General features: G+C 39.6%; 1 protein-coding gene across 14 annotated transcripts in view; it reads right to left on the reverse strand.

Annotated features, from left to right (window-relative positions):
- Srpk2 (SRSF protein kinase 2) overlaps positions 1-12,421 on the reverse strand; it is a 218,125-nt gene that overhangs the window by 20,284 nt on the left and 185,420 nt on the right. For 12 of the 14 annotated variants that reach the window (XM_037203588.1, XM_037203580.1, XM_037203589.1 and 9 more), the window contains 4 exons: positions 7,150-7,315; positions 5,962-5,987; positions 4,719-4,965; positions 3,257-3,724 (listed from right to left, as the gene is read on the reverse strand). In XM_037203588.1, the coding sequence (XP_037059483.1) occupies positions 3,257-3,724; positions 4,719-4,965; positions 5,962-5,987; positions 7,150-7,315 (907 nt within the window). The remainder of the gene's footprint in view (positions 1-3,256; positions 3,725-4,718; positions 4,966-5,961; positions 5,988-7,149; positions 7,316-12,421) is intronic. The other 2 variants (XM_037203586.1, XM_037203581.1) reach the window with 1 other exon arrangement.

The raw sequence follows: 12,421 nt of genomic DNA on the forward strand, positions 1-12,421 counted from the left end.
AAGATTATGGAGTGAAGACTCCAAAGAGACCCAGCAGTCAAATAACAAGACCATTCTGCTCTGGGCCTTTGCCCTTCAGATGTCATAAGACAAGGTATGTCCATTAGCTGGTTTAGCTATTCCAGCAGCTAATATCCTAAGACATCTCTTCATCACAACCATCAAAGGCTATCAAAGTACTGGAAGTCTATATTCTTTTACTTGGCATCTAAGTTCTTTGAACATCATGATTTGGCCATGACCTATCTTTTACTATTTTCTAATGTGTACATTTTGCTCTAATGGCAAAAGTCAGCACAAACTCACACTAATGCTTACTTCTAGGGATGGGGTGCGGGTGGGGGTGCACTGTTTTATCATACTATTTTCAAACTAAAGAAGAAAACTGAGTATGAACTAAGTTAAAAAAAATCTTCAGTTAATTCTTCAGATGATAAATTCTTAAATATTTACAAGTATCCTAGTATGTATAGCATGCAGTTTCTATATAATATACATATACCATGGCATATACAGCTATTTATTGAGCTAGACTTCCAAAACATCCATTTTAATACACAGAGGTGACCTAATAATTCATTTCTGTACTTCAGTTGATTGTTCTGTTGCTCATGGGCACATGCATCACTGTGGAGATGACTGCTGGACCCCATGAAGAGCTGTGAAGAATTAGGAATAAGGGAATTTATCTGATTAGCATGATGTAAAACTTTAGCATCAACCTGGAAGAGTGATTTGGAAGGAAGTCAGAATGGTAGGTAGAGACAATGCATAGACAGAAACAATACAGTCCAGCAATGGTCTGTACCTTAGGGCCAAAGAAGGAGGGTCCTATTTTGAGAAGGGGCTGGCAAGGGTGTCCTAGTTTGCTTTCTGTTGCTATAATAAAACACTGACCAAACCAACTTCCACAGTATAGACCATGATTGAGGAAAGTCAGGTCAGGAACTCAAGCAGAAATCCAGAGGCAGAAACTGAAGTAAAGACCACAGAGGAATGCTGCTTATTGACTTGTTCCCCACAGTTTGCTCAACTTTCTAATACAGCCCAGAACTACTTGCCCAGGGGTGGTACCACCCACAGTAAAATGGGCCATCTCACATCAATCATTAATTAAGAAAATGCCCCACAGACATGAACACAGGCCAATATGATAGAAGCAATTCTTCAACTGTGGTTCCTTCTTCCCAGATGACTTGTGTCAAGTTGACAAAAACTACCACACAGGGCATATGACAGAAAAGAATGGGAGTGCAGATGATAATCAAAACAATACAGGTATATTCTAGCTAAGATCTGTAGCAGCCCTGTACACTGCTTACCTCACACCATCATTCTCACTGGGGAATGGAAGCACTAGGCAGATACACTTTTCCCTAGGCCCCACATGCTGCCCTGACTCAGTAGTTATTGAGTGAATGAACAGGGATTGAGCCATCAATGCCATAGAAGTCAATGGAAATCATGGGAAGGCACAAGTAAGTCAGAAAAGAATAAGGTCAGAACAGAGATCAGGAGAGTGGCAACACTTAAGATGCATAAGACCTGGTAAACTTCCCCAAGAAACAGCAAAGCAAGCAGAAACTGTAAACAGAGGAAGACGGGGGCTGCTGTGGAGAGACAGTAGGGCCCAAGCATAAATTACTCCTCTCACTCCTTCAAAGACAAAGCAGACAAGGAAGCTGCACAGCATCCTGCCAATCAAGAGATAAACTAGCTCTCTCAGTGTCCAGGTGTTCTTTATATAAAAGCTATGAGTTTTCAGTTAAATTATCTTTCTACAATGGAATTTTAGGTTTTGCCTAAATTAGAATTAGTCCCTTCCTTATTCATTACAATTATAAATTCTCAGTTTTTCGTAAGAATTTTTTTTTCCCATTTCAGGCCTTAATCTATACCTACCTACCCTGGCTTCCCAGCATGAATGATAATGTGATAGGTGGAATAAAACAAGGAACCAAGACCCAAGAGTTACTAGGAGGACTATGCTGAGCTGTTCACCATGCCTGGGCCTCAGATACTACCAATGTGACATAGCAGTAAAAAGTATGCCTGTTAGGAGACTTTAAGCAACCAGTGTACATGGACTGAATTTTTTTCACACATAATTTAACACATAGCATTTGCTTCAATAGTAACAACATTAGATTTGGCCACTATTTCCCTTTAATAGAAGAAGAAATTAAGTACAAGGAGTTTAATAAACTGAAGTACCATGACTATTAGGTTTTAAGTGAGGATTCAATTTCCTATATTTGAAGCCACTGTTCTAAACTATTATGTAAAAAATAATGAGAAGCTATTGCATAAATTGCTTTGTATATGAATGTGTAAATGTGTGAAAACTGAGCTGCAATAGAAACAATAAAAGCAGAGAAGATATAAATCACTGGTGCCATTGCCAAGAAATGAACCTGTATTTCTATGTGAACTCTACCACTCCCTGGCCAGACCAAGAGTGAGGAGTAAACCATGCACTGCCAAGTGAGCAAAACATAAAGCTAGGACAATTCATTACAGCCAGTGAGTAACAAAGGTGCTAGCCTGGTGCAACTAAAGAGGCTGAAGAATCTTTTGCCTATTGGGCTGGCTCAATTACTTGCCACGTGTTAAAAATACTCTTGGCAGTAGAGGGCAGAGAAGGATTCTGAACTTTTCCACTAAGGGCCAGAATATGGACATTAACTGTGATACCCAATCTTTCATTCCTTAAATTATTCTGCAATTAGCTACATGGAATTTGCTCCCAAAATATAGTTCTGAAGATAGGGTGTCAAGTAGATAAAAACCTAAGATCCAATCTATAATCTGCCATCATACTTTCTCAAAAGCAGAATTTTATAAACAAGGACAACTATCAAATAAAACACAACTTGTTTCTTGGTATAGCTGAAATCCGGCAGGTATTCCCTTGAATAGAAACAAAACCCAAAGACACTATTACCAGCTAGAAAAGGGTTGTATGTAGAAAGCTATGAAGTTGTTAGTGGTGAAGGTGATTTAAGTATTTGACGTCACAGAATATATACAATAAAAGAAAAATGTCCAGGGATAGGATTTCAGAGAGTAAGAGAAACTCAGGCAGCATATGACACATTTCTAAAGCATTTCATTGGTTCTTGAATATTAAGCATTGAAATTAAAGGGTTAGTACACATTTATATGTCTCTTCCCCTTTAGCCAACTCTTTTCACAGTGTTTACCAAAGTATGACCTTGCCCAGTGAAAGCAGACAGAGATGGACAAAGACACTTACTTTTTGGCAAATCTCCAGTACTAGAGGCTGAAACTGTCCTGCTTCTGTCATGGGATGGACTGCTTTCCTCTTGCTCAGTAAGTGGTGATCCCTCTGAAAGCTCAGAACCACAGGCCACAGGTTCTAAGGGCCCAGAAAACAATGACGTGGAAAACTCTGGACTCTTATGTTGTCCATTTGGCAATTCACCATTGAATTGTTCATAGGAGCTGCCATATGTGTAATCACTCTCTGCATTTGGCTCGTCTAGGTTATATTCCTCAGGATTTGCACAGTCATCCTCATCATCCTCTTCATCCTCCAGCTGCTGTTCCAATAAAAATGGACCATTTTCAATATGGCCATTGGCTTTAGGGGACTCCATCCATGTAGGATCTATGTTTGCAAGTTCCTCTTCAACATCATCTTCATCCTTCTCAGCATTTTCCTTCTCTGCATCTTCTTTTTCTTCCTGGTCTTCAGCTTCACCTTAAAAAATATGGGGTTAAGATTAAGAGTCATGACTCTCCTTGCATAGATGTACTAGTTAGCTTCTTCAATAAGAGACACTTTTCTTTGTATTTTTTTCATTTTGATTTTGGTTTTTCCAGACAGGGTTTCTCTGTGTAACTCTGGATGTCTTGGAACTCAATTTGTAAATCAGGCTAGAGTAAACTCAGAGTTGACTGCCTCCAAAAGTGCTAGGATTAAAGGTATGTGCCACCACACCCAGCTAAGATGCTTTTAATGTACCACAGCACTTGTCTATTGGCTTTCAAAGCAATCTTATTTGCTGCTTATTTAATAATTAGTCTTCTATTTTCAGGAACAAGTTAGCTCTTGAGGTAAAATTCTGAGTAAAACTGGACTTTCGTTTCAACCCTTCCCCACCGCTTTTTTCAAAGATGCTAATTGTAGCTGATCTTTAAGATTTTCATTTTAAATTGTGTGAGTAAGTGTGTGTGTGTGTGTGTGTGTGTGTGTGTGTGTGTGTGTGTGTGTACACATGCTCATGGCCTCGGAGGCCAGAGGCATCTGATCTCCTTAGAGAGGGAGTTACAGTAGGTGTGAGGAACATGACACAGGTGGTTCCTCTGCAAGACTGCTGATCCATGCTTCCAGCCATTCACCCTTCCTCTGCAGTTTTAGAGTGAGATTCGTGGTGCACTAAAGCTAGGCAAAAGGTTAATCACAAAATAAAAGAAGGGTCATCATTAACAGGAAAAAGACATGATGTTTCTCTCAGGCTTCCTTCTTCCCTTTTTGAAAACCTACTTTGAAATGTTAACCTATGCCTAGCAGACATTTTACAAATGGAGTACAGGCTGCTTCCCATAATCTCTATTAAGGAGTTAGGGAAACTCACCCTTAATATTCGAGGTAGCAGCACAAAGCCAACCTGTGTGGTACATTGGCTGGTCCCTTTGTGCAGCTCCAGGACATACACCCATCAGCTCTCTTTCTTGCTCCCAGTTATACTAACCATTATCTTTTGCTGCCTCTTCTTCAGCTGCCTCCTCTAATTCTGCTGCCTTTAGTTTCACCTCTGGGTGATATTCATCATCTTGCTCATTGGAAGGTATGGCAGAGGTGATGCTTTCCTCTATGATTTTCCTTTCAGCTTCTCGCTCCAATTCCTCAATCTCCTGTAGGCGTTTCTCCAGCAACTCGGCCTGCCTTTTCTGTTTCTTTTTCAGCTTTTTCTTCTTGTTTTTAGATATTTTTCCTATCTACAACATGGTAAGAAAGTACCACAAGTCAGGTGCTTCTTCTTAAACACTCTTCAGGAGTATAAGTCCTGGCAACATGGCGAATTCTAACTCTGCTTTTTCATGATCTACCTTAGGGTAGGATTGTGCTCATACTGTTGATCTTCCCCTTGAAGGGGCATACCTTCCATTGGAAAGTCCAGGAGAACTGAGCACCTTGAAATACCTGGCAGGCTCTGAGCAAGAATATCTTGCAAGCTTTCTTTGCTGCTGCCTATATCCAGAATCATTGTCACTCCTTAACAACAAAAACAAACACCTACCAAGACAGGTGGCCAACAGTACTGTCTGAGTTTGGCTCTTATACTGAGCTGTAATCAACAGCCAATTTAACATGAACTTTCAGAAAGAAGCATATAACATAAAAGGACAAAAAAAGGAAAAGCCACAGTTTTCTATACCTCCAGCTACAGCCATATGTCTTGGAAAGTATTGGCAAAGAGTACCTTTAAAGTTTCATAGGCCCATAAGCCCAAATCCTTAATCAGGATAGAACTATAAAAGGGATTTGGATTTTCTGGCAACAATTCATCAGATCTGAACTTCTCTTCCAAGACAATAGGTCCACAGAACAGATGATGCTCACTCATATTTAAAATAGCTGGCTATAAAAAATTAAGAGGGTTTTGGCAAATAATATACTTAGAGGCTAAGCAGATGTAATTTTAAAAAGATTAAAAGAATCCTTTAACTTGATGTAAAACCTTGCAATTCACTGAACTTGGCCAACTATAGCTCAGAGAGCACAAAAGTCTGGTCTCACAGTAGCTTTGACTATTCCCATCCATGGCAGGAAGCCAAGCTGTTTTGGGGGATGGAGGTGGAAGGTAGAATACAGAGCATATATTAATGTCTACTTTTAAATTAATAAAGACTAGAACATTTGCTAAATAATTTGAGAAGCTCAATAGAGAACAGTCCCTTTTGACATGCTCAATATACATGTAAAATACTTACAGGTTTTTGCTGTGGAGCCGTACTCACTAAAACAAAACAAAACAAAATGGGCATTCAGAGGAAAACAGGTACCTTTGGACAATATGATTTGAAAAATGAAATAATACTGTCTTTTAATAACTACCCAATTTCTAAAAACTTAAAGCTCTGGGGTTTCTAAAGATAGGAACCAAAAAAAGTTTATGCAATGCAAACAACACCACTGACTCTTACTGGGCACAAGAAAAGCTGTTCATATATAAGACACTTGTCTTGCAAACAGCCTCTCCCAAAGCACTGACTGACAAATTGAGAATGGAGGAAAGAAGAAAAAGAAATGAAAGAAGAGTTTGTAAGCCTGTTATAGAACAAAACATGTTTTACGAATAAGGCAATGAACATTTTAGGTGAGAAGACTTACGTTTGAAAACTACTTGAAAGCATCATACAACTAAACTAAATCACATTGTACAGCACACTGCAGCAATGATGCTAGAAGTCAGCCTTACAAGCATTAAAAACTTTGTAAATTGGTTGCATGAGCTAATACCATCATGATGGCATATGAGATGAGGCAATAGCACACCTCTCAGAAGCCCCTGTCAGTCACAAGACTTTTATCCCTTTAGCCTGTACATTTGCTGGGCAATGTACCAGGGCACAGGCAATGTGATTACATTGGGAACATAGCCAGTACTTCACTACCACCAATGAATTCTATGAAATTCAGAAGAAAAACTATGGTAATACTCAAGTGACCTGGTCCCCTATCCCACTCCCCAGCCCTCAATCTTTCACAGCTAATACCAAATGTATCAGTTAAACTAAGAAGGATGCAGCTACATGAACTTAAGAGAAGAAAAGAGTTTTATGAAATCTAAATCAGAAAAAAATCAGGTGACTGCAGGTAGGCTACAAGAGACCTGTTATATATTATTCTCCATAGTGACTTCAACAACATAATGACATGCTCCTATGTAAATAAAACAACAGCTAATAATTCAGATGGTCTTTTAGTAGAGAGCAAAGGTAAGGTGGTACAAACAACTAAAATAAAATTAACGTGAATGTCTCAAAAAAGTTAGCAAGTCCAAACTCTTAGAAAAAGTGCCTAATATGTACGCATCAAACTCAACTGTCTCCAATGCATAACTTTGAAAGCTCACAGCCCCCAAGCAGACTAAAGCAGTGAGGGCTCAGCTCCCTCACCTGCAGACCCAGAAGGAGGAGGAGCACCTGCTTTCTGCCACTCAGTAGCCTCGGCTGCCATTCTTCGCACATATGCATCATCTACACACATCAAGATGTTTTCCGGCTTTATGTCGGTATGAATTATCTTGCATTTACTGTGTAGATAATCTAACCCTTGAAGGACCTAGACATAGTAAAATAAGAAATAAGAAAAGAAAGGACTTATTAGTACTTTTATTATATAACTTAGTCACAAAATATGTAGTTTTCCCACATATTATTTCTATATATAAAATGGAGTACAATTTTATAGGCACAGATGGAAATTTACTTGAAAAAGAAGAATTTCTTTACAGGCAACCAATGTGCATCACTGTAGAACTCATTTATGCTCACAGACACAAATGAATCTCTCCATATAACAACTTTATACAAAAATAAAGCCAAGCTTTGAGAGATGGCTCAGTTGTAAAGAGCTCTTTCAGAGGCCCTGGGTTCAGTTTCTGGCATTCATATGTGACTCACAACTATCTGTAACTCCAGTTCCAGTAGATCCAGTGTCACCTTCTCACCTCTGCAGGCACAAGGCACACACAGTATACATATCACACACACAGAGGAAAAACAATCATACTATACTTAAAATAAAAATGAATATACCTTTTACAATTTTCAAATCTATGTACATGATTTATAGCTTTAAGTGTACAATTCTGTTTTTTAGATTGCAACATCCCTATTAGAACATTTTCATCACTCCATAAAGAAAGTCCATTCTCAGCAGTGACTTCCTATCTCCCTCCAATTCCTACAGTCCTAATCACTAAACTCTGTACCTGACTCATAACAAGTGGTCTCTGTGTGTTTGGGCAAACACATGTGATGTGCATTCACTTACATACACATGTGTGGAGGCCAGAGGTCAGAAGCAGGTACATTCCTCAATAGCTTTTTCTCGCTACCTTTCTGCTGTTGTTGTTTTAAATAAAAAATACTGGGTTCTCTTTCTAAGCCTGGCACTCACCAATTTGTTTAGACTGGCTGGTGTGGCCAACAAGCCTCAGGATCTTCCAGGCTTTGACTCACCAGTGCTGAGATTACAGACACACATCAGTACACCAGGCCCTTTATATATAAGGGTGCTAGGGATCTGAACTCAGGCCCTTAAACCTATACAAGCCCTTTACCAACTGAGCCACCACCCTAGCCCCAAAGTGCTCTTTTTGTAAATAGCATAATGATTGAGGCTCATGTTGGGTCGCATGCATCAGTTATTTACTTCCTTTTGTTGCTGAACAGTATTGCCGTATATAGACACATGACACTTTTTCATTTTTATGTATGTAAGTGTTTTGATTGCATGTATAAATATGGCACTACAGGTATGCCAGGCACCATCAGAAAGTATGAGAACCCCTGGAACTGAAGGCAAAAATGATCATAAGCCACCATGTCAGTGCTGGGAAACAAACCCAGGTCCTCTGCAAGAACAGCAAGTGCTCTTAACCACTGAGCCATCTCTCCAGCTTCCACATGGCATATTCTTTATCCATTCACTCAAAGGGAATCTCAATTGTTTCTACTCCTTGGCTATTGAAAGTAATACCTCTATACACATCCATGTGCAGGTTTTCATGTGGTTATTACCTTTTTGCTTTTCATGGTTACACACTTAGGGGAGGGGAAATATTAGACTATATGGCAATTATAGTTAGTCTTCTAATGAACTGCCATATTGTTTCTCACAGTGGCTGAACCAATGTACAGTTCCACAGCCATGTATGACGGCTCCAATTTCCTTCATGCTAACCCAAAACTATCATCTTCATTTTATCTACTCTTAATGGGAATGAAGCTGTATTTCATTATTGTTGAGTTTGACTGTTTTTCAGGGTTTTGCTTTTTTGTTTGTTTTTGAGACAAGGCCTTACTATGTTGCTGAGGCTAGTCTTGAACTTGTGAGTTTGAGCAAACCTCCTACCTTATGTTTACTTTCAATGCTGCAGAAAAGGGAAGATTTAATTTAAACAAAAAATATACTTAGTTTTTATACAACACTACAATAAGGTGACAAAGTTGACAAAGCTGAGCAGTGGTGGTACATACCTTTAATCCCTGCACTCAGGCGGCAGAGGCATGAAGAGCTCTATCTCTGTGAGTTCAAGGCCAGCCTGGATAGTTCCAGGACAGAAAGGGCTACACAAAGTAACCCTGTCTTGAAACAACAATCTTTACATATATATTTTACTGTTCAATACTGTGGCTTGGGTTGGATATGCAGCCAGTGGTACACTACATTACCTACTGTATAAAGCCCTGGTCAATCCCTAGTACCACAAACAAAGAACAAAAGCCAAGATTAAAAAACAAAACCTCAATTAAAATAAACTTAAACTGAACTGGAGAGATGGCTTAGCAAGTACTTGTCTTGTAAACCTGAGAACCACAATTTGGATCCCAAGAAACCCATGTTCTTGTCAGATGGACAAAGCAGACCCTCCTATAAAGGCAGAACATGGAAATCCCCAGAATTCCTAGCAAGATTAGCCCTATTGGAGAGTACTAGGTTTATCTGAGACTCAGACTCAATGAATATGGTTAAAGAATGACAGCATGATTTCTGACACCAACTTCAGGCCTTCACATGCACGTGAACACACACACATTAGCATAATCACTCATGTGTAAAACATTAGTACATACACCTATGTATACCACACACATGAAGAATGGAAAAAATACCATTAAACCTTAGATAAAACACTAAAAGACCAATAGTAAGAAAGACACCATTATATATTTTCATAAAGAGCAAGACTACACTCATCCAAAGTCTAATTCATTGACACTTCATATATCATCCCCTACTGTGTAAACCAAGTGGAGTTTTATATTTGAACAAGACTGAACAATAAATTATCAAGGTGGTAGTGGCACAGGCCTTTAATCTCAGCACTCAGGAGTATAGCCAAGACAAGGACTACACAGAGAAACCCCATCTCGGAAAAAAAATTAAAAACAACAACAACAAAAAAAAAATTAAGATGATTCTCACTGTAATTCCCTTCAAATATTAACTTAAAGCAAGAACATCTATGTGTCTTTCTTTTGTTTATTTTTGAGACATGGTTTCTCTGTATTATAGCCCTGGCTATCCTGGATCAAGATCTGTAGACTAGGCTGGCCTTAAACTCAAGACAGATCTGCCTGAGTCTAGGATTAAAGGCATGAGTACCACCACCCGGTGTGTCTTGCTTTCTTAAACTGTCTTTCAATCACCTTTTCATGCATACATTGCCCTTATCTTTCTACCTTAGCTTTCAGTTTAAAGACTACTTCACTGTGTAGTAGGCTTTGCAGGTAGGCATAGGCATGACTCACTATGGGAACAGGTTAACATTAGTTTCTACTATGTTGCCTGCCCTCCCGCCCAAAGACTTTCCTTACAAAGTACTGCTATAATGGCTGACAGAGAATACAAGACCCCAGCACTGAGGTAATTTAAGCAAATTAACTGAGAAATAAAAATCAGACTAATGGGTACCAACAACAACCAAATCAAGCTGTCTGGGGGAGAAAAGCAGAAACGACAGGGTAGTTCTGCTCCTCACAAAAGTCAAAGTAGGGTGCAGGAGTACCAACAACTACCAGAGAAAGACTTAGCCAAAACCCCCAGGAATCCAGTCTGCACAAAGAGCTCTCATTTGCCCCTCCTCATAATCCATAGCACCAAATGTGGACGGCTAGAGTCAGAAGGATCTGGAAGGCCTTTTAAATCAGTACAGCCATGCCAGCAATTCACTCCATAAATTAGTGCTGTTCTCAAACTTGGTTAGAGAGCTTCTGTTGGCAGTAGGTAGCAGATAACACAGAGGCTCCTGACTGGTTTAAGTGCTGACAGTAAGTGAATGCTGAATGGTCTATCTTAAACCAGGGCATCTGTATGACCAGTACCCGCCTTTCAAGGCTCAGGGAACACAGAAAAAGAGGCAATGGAGTATGGGGAGAAGTGCCATAAAACCCTGTCTCCTGAACAGTTAATAGTGTTGCACCCTTGACTCATAGCAGGTTTGGAGGCTATCTTCACAAGACTAAGTTGTGCCCCCCATCCCAACATCCCAGCCTGGGTAGAAATAGGCATGAAAGGCCACACCTCCAAGGGCAGTTAATGGCTACTGAGGGAGGAAAAGTCATTTTTCTTCCAGGGCACAGCCACTGTTAAGCTGCCCATTACCCAGTAAATCACCCCACACCCATGCACATAACAACAACCTTAATTAAACTCAGTGAGTTTTTTTTTTTTTTTTAAATGACAAGAGAGTAAGAGGAGGATGTGTTGGGAAGAAGTGTTCTAGGGGCACCGGAAGTGGGTAAGAAGAGAATGGTAGGTGAATTATGATTAAAATGACATTATAAAATTATCAAGGAATACATTTAAAAAGCAACCAATCTAATTTGCTTCCTTGATGTTTTCACCAAATGTATTGGAAAGGCAGTCACTAAACATTCAGACACCATACAGGACAATGGGAAAGAAAACTCAACAATGGGACTTCATTGAAACTGTTACTCAAATATTCACTCCTAGTGTTATCCCAGACAAGGTGCATAACTTTCATAAATTTCCACTGCTTTATTTTTAGGGGAAGGGGGAAATCAGAGGGGTGTGTGTGTGTGTGTGCGCACGTGTGCGTGCACACACGCGCTCTCATGCACTGGCATGCACATGTGTATATTTATGGATGGGTTAGAGGTCAACATCACATTTCCCTCCTCAGAAGCCACGCTCGTGCTTTCTGAGACAGCATCTCTCACTGGGACTTGAAGCTCACCAATTACGCTGGGCTAGCTGGCCAGCAAGTCCCAGTAACCACCTACCTCCATTTCTCCAGTTACTGGAGTGACAGTGGTGCCCAGGTTTTTATGTGGGTGCTGGGGATCAAAGGCAGGTCCTCATGCTTGCATAGCAAATACTTTACCTATCTCTCCAGCCCAGGCTTCTATTTTAATATCTATCTATAAAAAGTAGAACCATATCCATTAGACTGATATATAGTTAAGAAATTAAAATGATCAAAACAAACAAAAACAAGGTCAAACACAGAAAGCCCAAAACCAATAGCAGAACTGACCTGAGACAAAAGGCTGCACTGTCAGGGACAAAAGACTATTCCTTCCCAGGTCACTGTAACACTTTTCTGGGTCTCATATCTCTTAGTATTCAATATAAAAGAATTTAACTGATAATTTTATGGGGCATTTCAGAAGTAAAACTTGGATTGCATAATGT

This window comes from Peromyscus leucopus, chromosome 3 (assembly GCF_004664715.2).
Source record: "Peromyscus leucopus breed LL Stock chromosome 3, UCI_PerLeu_2.1, whole genome shotgun sequence".
Lineage (NCBI taxonomy): Eukaryota > Metazoa > Chordata > Mammalia > Rodentia > Cricetidae > Peromyscus > Peromyscus leucopus.